The 17,046-nt window shown below is 41.6% G+C and overlaps 1 protein-coding gene across 1 annotated transcript in view; it reads right to left on the bottom strand.

Moving 5' to 3' along the window:
- Window positions 1-17,046, bottom strand: part of LOC109898899 (metal transporter CNNM4) — a 25,938-nt gene continuing 8,892 nt past the window's right edge. The window contains exons 5-12 of the mRNA XM_031835464.1: window positions 12,767-12,907; window positions 12,460-12,629; window positions 10,842-10,941; window positions 5,123-5,271; window positions 2,361-2,592; window positions 1,396-1,704; window positions 997-1,080; window positions 1-673 (exon numbers count right to left, since the gene is read on the bottom strand). Of these exons, the coding sequence (XP_031691324.1) occupies window positions 594-673; window positions 997-1,080; window positions 1,396-1,704; window positions 2,361-2,592; window positions 5,123-5,271; window positions 10,842-10,941; window positions 12,460-12,629; window positions 12,767-12,907 (1,265 nt within the window). The 3' untranslated portion in view covers window positions 1-593. The remainder of the gene's footprint in view (window positions 674-996; window positions 1,081-1,395; window positions 1,705-2,360; window positions 2,593-5,122; window positions 5,272-10,841; window positions 10,942-12,459; window positions 12,630-12,766; window positions 12,908-17,046) is intronic.

Below are 17,046 nucleotides of genomic sequence, written 5' to 3'. Positions count from 1 at the left end.
AGGGTTGGGTCTGGGGAGTGGACAGAGGGTATACAGGGGTAGGGTTGGGTCTGGGGAGTGGACAGAGGGTATACAGGGGTAGGGTTGGGTCTGGGGAGTGGACCGAGGGTATACAGGGGTAGCGTTGGGTCTGGGGAGTGGACAGAGGGTATACAGGGGTAGGGTTGGGTCTGGGGAGTGGACAGAGGGTATACAGGGGTAGGGTTGGGTCTGGGGAGTGGACAGAGGGTATACAGGGGTAGGGTTGGGTCTGGGGAGTGGACAGAGGGTATACAGGGGTAGGGTTGGGTCTGGGGAGTGGACAGAGGGTATACAGGAGTAGGGTTGGGTCTGGGGAGTGGACAGAGGGTATACAGAGGTAGGGTTGGGTCTGGGGAGTGGACAGAGTGTATCTAGGGGGGGGGGGGGTTGGGTCTGGGGAGTGGACCGTTCAGAGAGAGATCTTGAGGTTCTCGACATCTTTTGACAAGTACTAGAGTCTGGTCCATACCAAAACTCTAACCCAGTTCCCAGTGGGAAGTGAGAGAGAAACAGAGCCAGTCTATTCCCTATCTTTCTCTAGGTCTTCCCTGCTGTCTCTACCTGGCGTTGTGCTAGGTGGTCACCGATGGCTGCTCCAAACCTTCCTCCACACTCTTCTCCCCATCCCGGGACTTTTTCCTCTTCTTGTTACCTGGAAGGATAGGACACCGTGTCAAGTTCAAGTTTCAACTTCAAGTTTTACGATTAGTGGTATGTACAGGATACATACGGTATACACCGTCCAATGAAATGCTTACTTGCAGGTTCCTTCTCAACATTGCAACAACAATAATAAATAATAAAAGATAAGAACACGAACATATACAAACAATCTCTGCATGTGACAAATGACCTTTTAATTTACAATTTAAACATAGAATAGCAGTTGGGCAGAATTAGAAGAAGAATGAATACTGATCTATGGTCAAATGTAGAATGTGGGGAGGAAAAGCTGATCCTAGATCAATCACTCACTCAGTTTGCATAGCAGCTTCTTCCCCAGTGTCTCCTCTGAACCAGATAGAGAACAGATGATATCTAACTCCACAGGAACAGCATCTAGATGGGAGAGTGAGAGGATGAGAGTGAATGAGAGCGAAAGTGGGCAAGGGATTAAAAGAGTTGGCAAGAGAGAGTGTGTGGGTGAGAGAGAGCGAGAGAGGGGAGGGGGAGTAGAATAATGAGAAGAGCTGCAACCTACAAGACTATAAATAAATACTATTAATTATGCAAACCATGGCCAAGGCACTGTTCTTGGCAATGTTTCCATGGGAGGATTTTTTTACTTCACTAGACTTGTGAGGACTAAATAATGTTACCACTCATGAATATACCAGCTATAACAGCTTACAACTCTCTCCCTTCTCTCCTCACCGATCCCTTCTTGGCTTTCCAGCTGGTCTTCCGGAATTTCTACCAGCTGGTCTTCTGGGCGTTCAATTAACCGGTTTTCCGGACAGTCTTCCAGCCTGTCTTTCATACGGCCTTCTGGCCTGTCTTCCAGACGGTCTTCTGGGTGGTCTTCCTTTCTATCTTCCGGGAGGTCTTCCGGTCTCTCCTCTAGTGGCTCCTCTGGGTGGCCTTCCTGACGGTGTTTTTGTAGGTCCTCTTGGATGTAGGGTATGTCATCCATCCGTAGAAACACTGAATCACTGGGACTCCTCTGTCCGTCTGACTTACTGCCTGTAGAGGGAGACAGAGTACCATGGTGACAATCTGGACAGAGTCTGCACCTCAATGAGGTGGTAGCCCCTTTTCAGTCTCAAAATCTCCCTTCTGTACATAAAAGCGTGGATCTGAAAGAACCAGATCCATGTCCCATTATCTGCAAAGTGAGGTATTGAGAACCAGGGAGAGGCTAGTCAGCACATGTCTGCATCATGATCAATTCCACCCCTTGGTTTAACTCAACAACCAAGAGGACAGACCACTGATTTAAAGAGAGAGACCATAGGCTTAGGAGAGCAGGTTAGAGGTTCATGCATGCATACTCACAAGCATTATGAGATAAACCAAACCTGATTGGTTTCAGGGCTTACATGATTTTTCAGATACCATCTGGCCTGTACTGTCTGGCATGTCACCCTATGGTGTGTGTGTTCAACTGAAGCAAGAGTCTATTTCAGATGAATATCCCTTTGGAAGTAAATACTGACAAATGATCAACAAAATGTAGCTATTTATGCCTCAAACTCTGTCTATTTTAGCCTTCTAATCACATCTATTCTGTGTGTCTGACAGAATGAAGATGGGGAAAAAACATATGGATATCTTTAACACCGTCTGTTTGCCACGGTGGTTATGTAACCCACACACACACACACACACACTCCACTTACGGACGATGCGGTTTCTCTCATTGAGCTGTGAGGTGAGTGGTCCAGTGTTGTCCTCTGTGTGTGTGTGTTGTTCCAGGACGGGTCGGAGGTATGTGTATGTGTGTGTCAGGGGCAGGGCGATGCTGTGGGAGCGGGTCTCAGGGATGGTGGGTCTCCCGTCGGGATCAGGGGTCTGGGGTACACTGTCCATAAGACTGGCTGTTAGAGCATTCTGGTAGTGGTTCCTTGAGATCTAGCAAAGAATAACACACACACGCAAATACTGTATCAACGCAAAGTCATCAACACACACCGCAAATACAGTATCACCACAAAATCCTCAACACACACCGCAAATACAGTATCAACACAGAATCATCAACACACACCGCTAATACAGTATCAACACAAAATCATCAACACACACAGAAAATGCACTATCAACACAAAATCATCAACACACACCGCAAATACAGTATCAACACAGAATCATCAACACACAAAGAAAATACAGTATCAACACAGAATCATCAACACACACAGAAAATACAGTATCAACAGAGAATCATCAACACACACAGAAAATACAGTCTCAACACAGAATCATCAACACACAAAGAAAATACAGTATCAACACAAAATCATCAGCACACACCACAAAAACAGCATCAACACAAAATCATCAACACACACCACAAAAACAGCATCAACACAAAATCATCAACACACACCACAAAAACAGCCTCAACATAAAATCATCAACACACACCACAAAAACAGCATCAACACAAAATCATCAACACACACAGAAAAACAGCATCAACACAAAATCATCAACACACACAGAAAAACAGCATCAACACAAAATCATCAACACACACAGAAAATACAGCATCAACACAAAATCATCAACACACACCACAAAAACAGTATCAACAGAAAATCATCAACACACACCACAAAAACAGTATCAACACAAAATCATCAACACACACAGAAAATACAGTATCAACACAAAATCATCAACACACACCACAAATGCAGTATGAACACAGAATCATCAACACACACAGAAAATACAGTATAAACACAAAATCATCAACACACACCACAAAAACAGCATCAACACAAAATCATCAACACACACAGAAAAACAGCATCAACACAAAATCATCAACACACACCACAAAAACAGCATCAACACAAAATCATCAATACACACCACAAAAACAGCATCAACACAAAATCATCAACACACACCACAAAAACAGCATCAACACAAAATCATCAACACACACCACAAAAACAGCATCAACACAAAATCATCAACACACACCACAAAAACAGCATCAACACAAAATCATCAACACACACCACAAAAGTAGCATCAACACAAAATCATCAGCACACACCACAAAAACAGCATCAACACAAAATCATCAACACACACCACAAAATACAGCATCAACACAAAATCATCAACACACACCACAAAAACAGCATCAACACAAAATCATCAACACACACCACAAAAACAGCATCAACACAAAATCATCAACACACACCACAAAAACAGCATCAACACAAAATCATCAACACACACCACAAAAGTAGCATCAACACAAAATCATCAGCACACACCACAAAAACAGCATCAACACAAAATCATCAACACACACCACAAAAACAGTATCAACAGAAAATCATCAACACACACCACAAAAACAGTATCAACACAAAATCATCAACACACACAGAAAATACAGTATCAACACAAAATCATCAACACACACCACAAATGCAGTATGAACACAGAATCATCAACACACACAGAAAATACAGTATAAACACAAAATCATCAACACACACCACAAAAACAGCATCAACACAAAATCATCAACACACACAGAAAAACAGCATCAACACAAAATCATCAACACACACCACAAAAACAGCATCAACACAAAATCATCAAAACACACCACAAAAACAGCATCAACACAAAATCATCAACACACACCACAAAAACAGCATCAACACAAAATCATCAACACACACCACAAAAACAGCATCAACACAAAATCATCAACACACACCACAAAAACAGCATCAACACAAAATCATCAACACACACCACAAAAACAGCATCAACACAAAATCATCAACACACACCACAAAAACAGCATCAACACAAAATCATCAACACACACCACAAAAACAGCATCAACACAAAATCATCAACACACACCACAAAAACAGCATCAACACAAAATCATCAACACACACAGAAAAACAGCATCAACACAAAATCATCGACAAACACGGCAAATACACATGCACGCCACACGCACACACATGCACAGATGCACACACACCACCAAGCTGTTTCTCTATGTAAACGTAAAAGTTACAGAGTGTGTGTGCTAGCAACCTTCTTCCTGGAACTATATTAATGACCTTGGGGGATATGAGGGAGTGTGTATTTAGGATGTACATCCATCACTTTAAGTCTAAATTATTCATACTGAAAATGGAGCTCATTTATCACCAATGATTAAAGCTAAGACAGACAGATTAAAAGGGAAAAGAGGGAGGGGGGGAGGAAGGAAGGAGAGAGAGAGAAGGATGGAGGGAGAGGGAGAGAGGATGTGTCTGTGTTTAGTCAAAATAAGTGGGATTAAGACATTTCAAAGGGAAATGGAAATTAGTAGCGGTATGGGATCTGGGTAGTTAGGAGTTTAGGGGTATTTTAACTGTGTGTGTATGTGTGTGTGGGTGTATACCTTTATAATCTGTAGGTCAGTGAGTTGTCTGACAGAGAAGTCAGGTAGGTAGACTCCTCCCCCTCCTATACTCAGCTGACCCACACTGCCTCCTGATAAGACAGACTCTGACTGGTTCAACCCACTGCTACCAGAACCAAACCTGTTGACTGGAGATGAGTTTGATTAGATTCTGTCCCTGTTTCTGATGATTATTTTGGGTTAAAAAAAAATGCTCCAGACCACACTTGAGTGTCTAAAATTGAGTGTCTAAAATTTTTCTGGCCCACAAATAGAATTTTACTCGGGTTGGGTAGATTACTTTCTAAATGTATCTGTTACAGTTACTAGTTACCTGTACAACATTTTTATCAGTAACGTAACTTTTGGATTACCCAAACTCAGTAACGTAATCTAATTATTTTCCCCTTAAAATGCATTAGAACAAGACAAAAATTATCTATCAAACACATGTTGTTGTGTCATCATAGTGGTCTCTGACTTGTGGTCAGACTCGCTCAGGTGGATACTTGAACTTGGGCCATTTTTCAATGCTGAATTGAATGTCATTGAGAAAAACAGAATTATTTTTTCTTCTTGCAAATATCCTTTCAGAAGTATTCCAGGAAGTAATCATCTAGTTTTTCAGAAGTATCTGTAACCTCATTACAGTATTTTTTCTGGTAACATACGTAACTGATTACAGCTAAAAAAAAATTGTAGTCAGATAACATGCAACTGATTCCATGTAAACAGTTATTCCCCAACCCTGATTTTGACAAATAAATCAGTCCCCAAAAACTCTGTGTTGAATTTCAAAATCCCAATATGACCCAATAACCAAAAAATGCTGCCCACCCCTGACATACACACACACACACAAACGCTCGCTCACGTGCATGTCACTGGGCTGGTCCTCTTGTGTCTGCTTATCAGTGTGTTATATCACACAGGTCAGGACATGTCTTTCCACTAAACAATTTTCTTTAAACAGCTTTAATTGCTGGAGTTACATAGTTTCCACTGCAGCTTCTCCCACAGATTCAAAAGAAAATGAATAGTGGATTTTGCACACACATACAGTGCCTTTAGGAAGTATTCACAGCCCTTTACTTTTTCCACACTAATATATTTTGATTAGGTAAGTATTCAACCCCCTGAGTCAATACATGTTAGAATCACCTTTGGCAGTGATTACAGCTGTGAGTTTCTTCTGGGTAAGTCTCTAAGAACTTTGCACTGGATTGTAGAATATTTGCACCTTATTCTTTTGAAAATTCTTCAATTTTGGTGGTGGCTGCATCATGTTATGAGTATGCTTGTCATCGGCAAGGACTAGGGAGTTTTTTAGGATAAAAAGAAACAGAATGTCTAGACAGCCATTTTCAAGTCTTGCCATAGATTTGCCACTCAGGAACATACAATGGCGTCTTGGTAAGCAACTCCAATGTATATTGGGCTTTGTGTTAGGTTATTGTCCTGCTGACAGGTGGATTTGTCTCCCCGTGTCTGTTGGAGAGCAGACTGACCCAGGTTTTCCTCTAAGATTTCGCCTGGGCTTAGATCTATTCTGTTTCTTTTTATCCTAAAAAACTCCCTAGTCCTTGCCGAAATGAATAGGGGTACTCAGTGATGTGTTGTGTTGGATTTGCCCCAAGCATAACGCTTTGCATTCAGGACATAACGTTAATTTATTTGCCACATTATTTTGCAGTATTACTTTAGTGCCTTACAGGATACATGTTTTGAATATTTTTATTCTATACAGGCTTCCCTATTTGTCACTCTGTCATTTAGGTTAGTATTGTGGAGTAACTACAATGTTGTTGAGCCATCCTGTTCTACCATCACAGCCATTAAACTCTGTAACTGTTTTTAAAGTCACCATTGGCCTCATGGTGAAATCCCTGAACGGTTTCCTTCCTCTCCTGCTACTGAATTAGGAAAGACGCCTGTATCTTTGTAGTGACTGGGTGTATTGATGCAAATGATTACTCCTTTAGGCTTGCCATAAAAAAGAGGCTGAATACTTATTGACTGTTCCCTCAAATGGTTTTGTAGGTTACTGTGGCTATTTGATCGTAATGCACAGTGCATTCGGAAAGTATTCAGACCTCTTCATTTTTTCTTTTTTTGTTACATTACAGCCTAATTGACAAAGCAAAAATAGGTTTTTAGACATTTTTACAATTTTTCTTTTTTTAAAACTTCTGAAAAAGAACATTGACATTTACATTTTCATACCCTTTACTCAGTACTTTGTTAAAGCACCTTTGGCAGTGATTACAGCCTCGAGTCTTCTTGGGTATGACGCTACAAGCTTGGCACACCTGTATTTGGGGAGATCCTCCCATTCTGCTCTGCAGATCCTCTCAAGATCTGTCAGGTTGGATGGGGAGCATCACTACACTGTTATTTTCAGGGATGTTCGATCGGGTTAAAATCCGGGCTCTGGCCACTCAAGGACATTCAGAAATGTGTCCCGAAGCCAGTCTTGCATTGCCACTCCTCTGTTGTCTTGGCTGTGTGCTTAGGGTTATTGTCCTATTGGAGGGTGAATCTTCACCCCCAGTCTGAGGTCCGGAGCGCTCTGGAGCAGGTTCACATCAAGGATCTCTCTGTACTTTGCTTCGTTCATCTTTCCCCCGATCCTGACTAGTCTCCCAGTCCCTGCCGCTGAAAAACATCTCGCTGCATGATGCTGCCACTATCATGCTTCACCGTAGGGATGGTTTTGGCCAAGTGATGAGTGGTGCCTGGTTTACTCCAGACGTGACACTTGGCATTCAGGCCAAGGAGTTCAATCTTGGTTTCATCAGACCAGAGAATCTTGTTTCTCATGGTCTGGGAGTCCTTTAGATGCCTTTTGGCAAACTCCAAGTGGGCTGTCATGTGCCTTTTACTGAGGAGTGGCTTCCGTCTGGCCACTCAACCATAAAGACCTGAGTGGTGGAGTGCTGCAGAGACTGTTGTCCTTCTGGAAGGTTCTCCCATCTCCAACAGAGGAACTCTGGAGCTCTGGCCGAGTGACCATCGGGTTCTTGGTCACCTCCCTGACCAAGGCCCTTCTCCCCTGATTGCTCAGTCTGGCCGGATGTCCAGCTCTAGGAAGAGTGTTGGTGGTTTCAAACTTCTTCCATTTAAGAATGATGGAGGCCACTGTGTTCTTGGGGGACCTTCAATGCTGCAGAAATGTTTTGGTACACTTCCCCAGATCAAACAATTCCTTCGACCTCATGGCTTGGTTTTTGCTCTGGCATGCACTGTCAACTGTGGGACCTTATATAGACAGATGTGTGCCTTTCCAAATCATGTCCATTTAGTTGAATTTACCACAGCTGGAATCAAATCAAGTTGTAGAAACATATCAATGGTTGATCAATGGAAACAGGATGCACCTGAGCTGAATTTTGAGTCTCATAGTAAAAGGTCTGAATACTTATGTAAATAAGGTATTTTTAATAAATTTGCTAACATTTCTGAAAAACTGTTTTTGTTTCGTCATTTTGGGATATTGTGTGTAGATTGATAAGGAAAAAATGTAATTGAATCAATTTTAGAATAAGGCTGTAACGTAACAGAATGTGGAAAAAGTGAACGGGTCTGAATACTTTCCGAATGCACTGTAGGCCTACCAGAGTGGCCTACCATCAACAAAAATGGAGAAAATGCATCCCATAACATTTTAACAAGGAAATAGCTGTTCTATCATTCAGCCTACAGTAGCAGCCAATGTGTCGTGTTCAATGTAGGCCTACATTCCATGAGACTTTGAAAAAAACAACATGCAGTGCTTGACATTAACCTGTTTATCCACTTGTCCTTCAGACAAGGAGGTGACTGAAAATCTTGTTGTGTTGTTTGATGCAAGAAACCACTTTACTTTGATCTCAAAACAAGGGCTTCTATTCACGACCGCTCATGCTGTAAACACAGTCCAGTTCGAAGTAAATGGTGCATATCCATATATGGCAATGGTCTATTTGCATATCGGCCTACTGCAGCTCTGATTATTTTTGCCGCACCAGTCTGTGTAGAGTAGTGCGTGTCAATGCAATACAATCCTACTCTGATGTGTTCTGCCTACAACAAAATATTTTACATAGTTCGTTTTGTTTCGGTATGCTGCGTTGAAAGTGGCTAATATTGCGTTGATTCAATCACAATTGTCACAGTAAAGGGAAATATTGATAGTGTTAACAGGGAAAACTCTAGAACAGTGGTCACCAACCTTTTCTGAATCAAGATCAATGCAAGCCGAGATCTACCGCTCAGATGTTTTTTTTTAATATGATTTAAAAAACATAAGCCTATGCAACAATTAAAAACAGTATTGTAGCAATGAGGTTTGTGTAGTAAGCTATAGGCCCAATACATTACCACCGCATATCGGCTTTGCTTGAACTGCACTGCCAATACATTGTTGTTCGGGACATTTAAAAAAATAATATTTAGGTAGGCTATATGATCACACTGGTAATAGACCCATTGTTGTATTACTTGTGAAGCACAACTGAGTGGGCATACATTTAAATAATTAGATTTTTATTTTACTTGGCTGATAGTGCCTGCATCTGATGATCAGTTTCAGTGGAAGGAGAGAGCAGCAGACTGAGGGTCCGTCTCTCAACATCCCCCTGCTCTTCCTTTCCTCCACTGACACTGACCAAAAAAGGACCCCGTCTTCCAGCTGATGGCGAAACTCGAGTTGCACCACATTATTTCTGCCTCATGCACAAATTCATGTTGTTCCTCCTATGAATAGAGAAAGTGAAATATTCCTTAAATAACAACGCCTATAGATACACTTTCCTACTCATACATTACTTCTGCAGTGCTTGTTGTAGCACTGAGTGGAAATAGGAAGAAAACACATTTTATGCCTTATAAAAGTGTTGAACACAGTGTTGACAGTGCTGAGTAAGAACTTTTCTTTGCTGTATTCGTTGACAGTCTCTCTCTAGTCATGGTTTTAAACATTTTGAAATCTCACAGTATCTACTTTGCTGTAGCTTTCTTGTATGCCTGCTACCTTACCGCAGACACGTTAATCTTAGCTGTCTGATTGGCGAGCGGTAGGCCTATAGTGCACTTGATTTGCTCTCTGGGCCTGCTGGGAAAGCAGAGTTTACCTTCAGACACATGAAATAGTTCAAAATGGCAGCAGTTCACCCGAGACTTTATCGTTGTTTTTTTAACAGAAATATTTGGAGATTGACTAGGAATTCCTTGGAGATCGACCAGTCATTCGCGATTGACAGGTTGGTGACCACTGCTCTAGAAAGTTGAGTGAAGTTCAATCTCGTCTTTCTCTCTGTGGGCTGATATTTCTGCGCGGCAGTCCCACCGCACGCGCACAGTTCAGAGGGAACATTGCCAAGACATTTCAACTTTTCATATTTCATTCATTTGTAAAAAGGTCTAAAAGCATAATTCCACTTTGACATTATGGGGTATTGTGTGTAGGCCAGTGACAGAAAATCTCAATCGAATCCATTTTAAATTCAGGCTGTGTGGAATGTGGAAATGTGAAGACTTTCTGAATGCACTGTAACATAGAAAAGCAGTGTAGCATTTAGAACAGGGAAAGGTGGGGTAGGAATATATTTTTTTGAGTACAATAAATCCTCTTCATCACCATCATCATCACCGTCATCATCATCATTATCATCAACAACATCATAATCACTAACACCCGTTAATATCCCATTTTGTGTCGTTGGGGCCGTGGGTTATTTACCTATAGGTAGTGGTGGTATGAGGGCTGGCATGCCATAGTAGGAGAAAGCTCCGTTCTCAAAACGAAGAGCCTCCTTACCAATCTCCACCTCCACTTTACCCTGCAATGACATAACACACAGACAGACTACTAAACACCAAAGTTTCCATAGATTTCCAATACATAACTTTAAAAAAATAACCAGTAGTTTTCCAACCCTAGCTGTGTATGTGTAGAACCAGGACAGTGTAGTGTCAATGTCTATGGTGTGTATCTGTAGATCCAGAACAGTGTAGTATCAGTGTCTATGGCGTGTATCTGTAGATACAGAACAGTGTAGTGTCAGTGTCTATGGTGTGTATCTGTAGAACCAGGACAGTGTAGTGTCAGTGTCTATGGTGTGTATCTGTAGATACAGAACAGTGTAGTATCAGTGTCTATGGTGTGTATCTGTAGAACCAGGACAGTGTAGTATCAGTGTCTATGGTGTGTATCTGTAGAACCAGCACAGTGTAGTATCAGTGTCTATGGTGTGTATCTGTAGAACCAGGACAGTGTAGTGTCAGTGTCTATGGTGTGTATCTGTAGAACCAGCACAGTGTAGTATCAGTGTCTATGGTGTGTATCTGTAGAACCAGAACAGTGTAGTATCAGTGTCTATGGTGTGTATGTGTAGATCCAGAACAGTGTAGTATCAGTGTCTATGGTGTGTATCTGTAGAACCAGGACAGTGTAGTATCAGTGTCTATGGTGTGTATCTGTAGATCCAGAACAGTGTAGTATCAGTGTCTATGGTGTGCAGTCCTGGGTTCAAATACTATTTCAAATATCTCAATTACTTTCACATACATTCAAAGTAAGTATTCAGATATCTATTTGAGAATGGTATTTGAAATACACTACTGTTCAAAAGTTTGGGGTCACTTAGAAATGTCCTTGGTTTTGACAGAAAAGGTCATTCTTTGCCCATTAAAATAACATCAAAATGATCAGAAATACATTGTTAATGTTGTAAATGACTCTTGTAGCTGGAAACGGCAGATTTTTTGTGGAATATCTACATTGGCGTACAGAGGCCCATTGTCAGCAACCATCACTCCTGTGTTCCAATGGCACGTTGTGTTAGCTAATCCAAGTTTATCATTTTAAAAGGCTAATTGATCATTAGAAACCCCTTTTACAATTATGTTAGCACAGCTGAAAACTGTTGTCCTGATTAAAGAAGCAGTTAGACTGTTAGACTGTTTCCAGCTACAATAGTAATTTACAACATTAACAATGTCTACAATGTAATTCTGATCAATTTGATGTTATTTTAATGGACTAAAAATGTCCTTTCTTTCCGAAACAAGGACATTTCTAAGTGAACCCAAACTTTTGAACAGTAGTGTAAATATTAGAAAATATGCTCAAATACTCTAGTTAACTATTTTTATTTGATTTTATGTCATTTTAATAACAATTAAATACTCATAAAAGTACTTGTTTTGGGCTGTGTATTTGATCATACTAGAAACAGGACAGTATAGCATCAGTGTGTATGGTGTGTGTCTGTAGAACCAGGACAGTGTAGTATTAGTGTGTATGGCGTGTACCTGTACAACAAGGACAGTGTAATATCAGTGTCTATGGTGTGTACCTGTAGAACTAGGACAAAGTAGTCGACAGGTTTGTTCCTCATATACAGGAAGTGCTGTGGTGCTTGTTTGTTCTTTCTGTCAAACTTTAGTTCCTGAACGACACTGGGGTGTTTGATCAGACGAAGGAGAATCTTCTCTGAGAGATGACATGGCCTGAAGGGCTCCACTTCTAGAAAGAGAGAATGAAAGAAAAATAAAAAAAGAAAGAAAGAAAGAGTGGGTGAATAGAAAAAATTGTAACGCGTGAGTGCACGCACAGATGCACATACACACACACAAACACATCCCTCCACACAGAGGTCCTACCTGTGGCCAGGAAGCGGTGTGTAGCAAGCAGCAGTTGAGGAGACATCTTCACCTTCATTTCGTTCTCTGTCAGGTTAAAGATGGAGAAGTCGTGTTGCTTCCTCTCATGGTGAGACACGCGCCTCTTAGTCCTCTTATCAACTAGGGAACCATTAAGCAATTAACCAATTAACCATCCATCAATCAATTATATTTTTTATTTGTTACTTACACAGTTATTTATCACAGGACACAAACTTCTTTTTTAGTGTTCCAGAAACATCTGATGAAAACATATACACCCCCAACTCACTAATCTGATTTTAATCAAACAATCCCTCATCTGGGGAGTTTGATGAATAGCCTTAGATTGGACTGGTAATATGATGTTCAGATTGTGTTAAATAGTAAGGCTTCAGTATGAACAGCTGGTGTTATACTGAGGCCTGCGGTGCAGTCCCTGAGATTAGCTGCACTGTGCTATGTTTAACATACACACACGCACAAGCACACACACACAGCATTGTGATGATTGGTCGAATGTACGATTGAAGTCCGGTGTCCGACACACACAGCGACACACACAGCGTTGTGATGACTGGTCTAATGTACGAATGAAGTCCGGTGTCCGTTACACACAGTGTTGTGATGACTGGTCTAATGTACGATTTATTTTATATTTTTGCATTGGTAATCTGCACAAGGGTTTTTTTCCAACAGGCCCCTCCGTCGTGACGTCCCCTGAAGGCCCATCTGCTAGCCTGCTAACCGCGGCCCGCTAGCTGTCTAGAGCATATTGGACTGCTAGCTGAATAGATCCATCAGCCAATTTCTTGGACCACTATACCTATTTTGCCAATTGGACTTGGACCCCTCTGCTACTCGGAACCCTACTAATCCATCACGACTGGTCTATCGACGTCACCGCACGCGGAGGCTAAAACATATTTTCCTCTGTCGCGACGTCCCTCTAAGGCCCTTCTGCTAGCTTGCTAGCTGTCTGAATCGCCATGTCTCCAGCCAGCCCAACCACGCACTGGACTCCTATGATCACTCGGCTACGCACACTTCTCCCTAATATCAATATGCCTTGTCCATTACTGTCCTGGTTAGTGATTATTGTCTAATTTCACTGTAGAGCCTCTAGCCCTGCGTGCCTCAAGCGACCCATCTCGCCAAATTCAAATGACAGAAATCGTAATATAAAAAATTCATGAAAATACAAGTGTCATACATCACTTAAAAGACAAACTTCTTGTTAATCCAGCCACGTTGTCAGATCTAAAAAAGGCTTTACGGTGAAAGCACACCATGCGATTATCTGAGGACAGCGACACGCATACAAAAGCATTAAAAACATTTTCCAACCAAGCAGATGCATCGCGAAAGTCAGAAATAGCTATCAAATAAATCCCTTGCCTTTGAAGATCTTCATCTGGTTGCAATCACAGGGGTCCCCTGTTACATAACAAATGATCCTTTTGTTCGTTAAAGTCCTTCTTTATATCCCCCAAAAAGTATGTTTATTTGGTGAGCTTCATTCAATAATCCACCAGTTTCCCCTCGTTCAAAATGCATACAAAATTCATCCCAAACGTTACCAATAAACTTGGTCCAAACATGTCAAGCAACATTCCTAATCAATCCTCAGGTACCCCAATATGTAAATAAATTATAACATTTAAGACTGAAAATAGTATATTCAATACCAGAGATAAATAACCAAGTGCGCACCCTCACACAATCATTTTCCAACCAAGCAGATGCATCACGAAAGTCAGAAATAGTGATAAAATAAAATGCTTACCTTTGAAGATCTTCATCTTTTTGCAATCCCAAATGTCCCAGTTACACAATGAATGGTTGTTTTGTTCGATAAAGTCCTTCTTTATATCCCAAAAATGTTTGTTTATTTGGTGCGTTTGATTCAGAAATACACCTGTTCCAACTCGCCCAACATGCCTACAAAGGAATGTAAAAAGTAACCTGTAAACTTGGTTCAAACATTTCAAACAACATTTATAATCCAACCTCAGGTACCCTAATATGTAAATAATCAATACAATTTTAGACAGAATAAACTGTTTCCAATACGGGAGAAAAACAACGAGGAGCGCGCAGTCATTCACGCGCACCAAAAGACTAGAGTCCATCTGAGTGACACTTAGAAAGAATACGACTACTTCTTCATAAAAATAAAAAAAACATTGAACAATTTCTAAAGTCCGTTGACGTCTAGTGGAACCATAGGAACTGCAATCTGGGTCCTAATAATTCAGCTTTCCCATAGCAAAGCATTGGAAATACGAATGACCTCAAAAAATTATTTTCCTGGATGGATTGTCCTCGGGGTTTCGCCTGCCAAATTAGTTCTGTTATACTCACATACATTATTTTAACAGTTTTAGAAACATTAGTGATTTCTATCCAATACTACCATGCATACGCATATCCTAGCTTCTGTGCCTGAGTAACAGGCAGTTTACTTTGGGCACCTCAGTCATCCAAACTTCCAAATACTGCCCCCATCCCTAAAAAGTTAACCAACCATTTAATTCCACCTCCCACATATGCGGTGACATCACCTGGTTTAAACGTCTCTAGAGACAATATCTCTCTCATCATTACTCAATACCTAGGTTTACCTCCAATGTACTCACATCCTACCATACCTTTGTCTGTACATTATGCCTTGAATCTACTCTATTGCGCCCAGAAACCTGCTCCTTTTACCCTCTGTTCTGAACGTACTAGATGACCAGTTCTTATAGACTTTAGCCGTACCCTTATCCTACTCCTCCTCTGTTCCTCTAGCGGTGTAGAGGTTAATCCAGGCCCTGCAGTGCCTGGCTCCACTCCTATTCCCCAGGTGCTCTCATTTGTTGACTTCTTTAACCGTAAAAGCCTTGGTGTCATGCATGTTAAAATTAGAAGCCATCCTCCCTAAGTTTGTTTTATTCACTGCTTTAGCACACTCTGCCAACCCAGATGTCTAAGCCTTGTCTGAATCCTGGCTTAGGAAGACCACCAAAACACCTGAAATTTCCATCCCTAACTATAACATTTCCCGACAAGATAAAGGGGGCGATGTTGCAATCTACTGCAGAGATAGCCTGCAGAGTTCTGTCTTACTATCCAGGTCTGTACCCAAACAATTCGAGCTTCTACTTTTAAAATCCACCTTTCCAGAAAGAAGTCTCTCACGGTTGCCACTTGCTATAGACCACCCTCTGGCCTCAGCTGTGCCCTGGACACCATATGTGATTGATTGCCCCCCATCTATCTTCAGAGCTCGTGCTGCTAGGTGACCTAAACTGGGACATGCTTAACATCTCTGCCATCCTACAGTCTAAGTTTGATGCCCTCAATCACACACAAATGATCAATGAACCCACCAGGTACAACCCCAAATCAGTAAACACGGGCACCCTCATAGATATCATCCTAACCAACTTGCCCTCCAAATACACCTCTGCTGTTTTCAACCCAGATCTCAGCGATCACTGCCTCATTACCTACATCCTTAATGGGTCAGCGGTCAAATGACCACCCCTCATCACTGTCAAACGCTCCCTAAAACACTTCAGTGAGCAGGCCTTTCTTATCGACCTGGCCCGGGTATCCAGGAAGGATATTGACCTCATCCCGTCAGTAGAGGATGCCTGGATATTCTTTAAAAGTGCCTTTCTCACCATCTTAAATAAGCATGCCCCATTCAAAAAAAATTGAACCAGGAACAGATATAGCCCTTGGTTTTCTCCAGACCTGACTGCCCTAGAGCAGCACAAAAACATCCTGTGGCGTTCTGCATTAGTATCGAATAGCCCCCGTGATATGCAACTTTTCAGGGAAGTTAGGAACCAATATACACAGGCAGTTAGGAAAGCTAAGGCTAGCTTTTTAAAGCAGAAATTTGCCCTGCAACCCCCTACAGCAACTCGCCCAAGCCTCCCCCATTTCTCCTTCACCCAAATCCAAATAGCTGATGTTCTGAAATTGCTGTAAAATCTGGGACCCTACAAATCAGCCGGGCTAGACAATCTGGACTCTCTCTTCCTAAAATTATCTGCCTAAATTGTTGCAACCCCAATTACTAGCCTGTTCAACCTCTCTTTCGTATTGTCTGAGATTTCCAAAGATTGGAAAGCTGCCGTGGTCATCCCCCTCTTCAAAGGGGGAGACACTCTAGACCCAAACTGCTATATCTATCCTACCCTGCCTTTCTAAGGTCTTTGAAAGCCAAGTTAACAAACAGATTACCAACCATTTCGAATCCCACCGTACCTTCTCTGCTATGCAAT

This window comes from Oncorhynchus kisutch, linkage group LG11 (assembly GCF_002021735.2).
Source record: "Oncorhynchus kisutch isolate 150728-3 linkage group LG11, Okis_V2, whole genome shotgun sequence".
Lineage (NCBI taxonomy): Eukaryota > Metazoa > Chordata > Actinopteri > Salmoniformes > Salmonidae > Oncorhynchus > Oncorhynchus kisutch.
The sequence above is the reverse complement of the archived record's forward strand: the minus strand, read 5'-3'. Positions and strand labels throughout refer to the sequence as shown.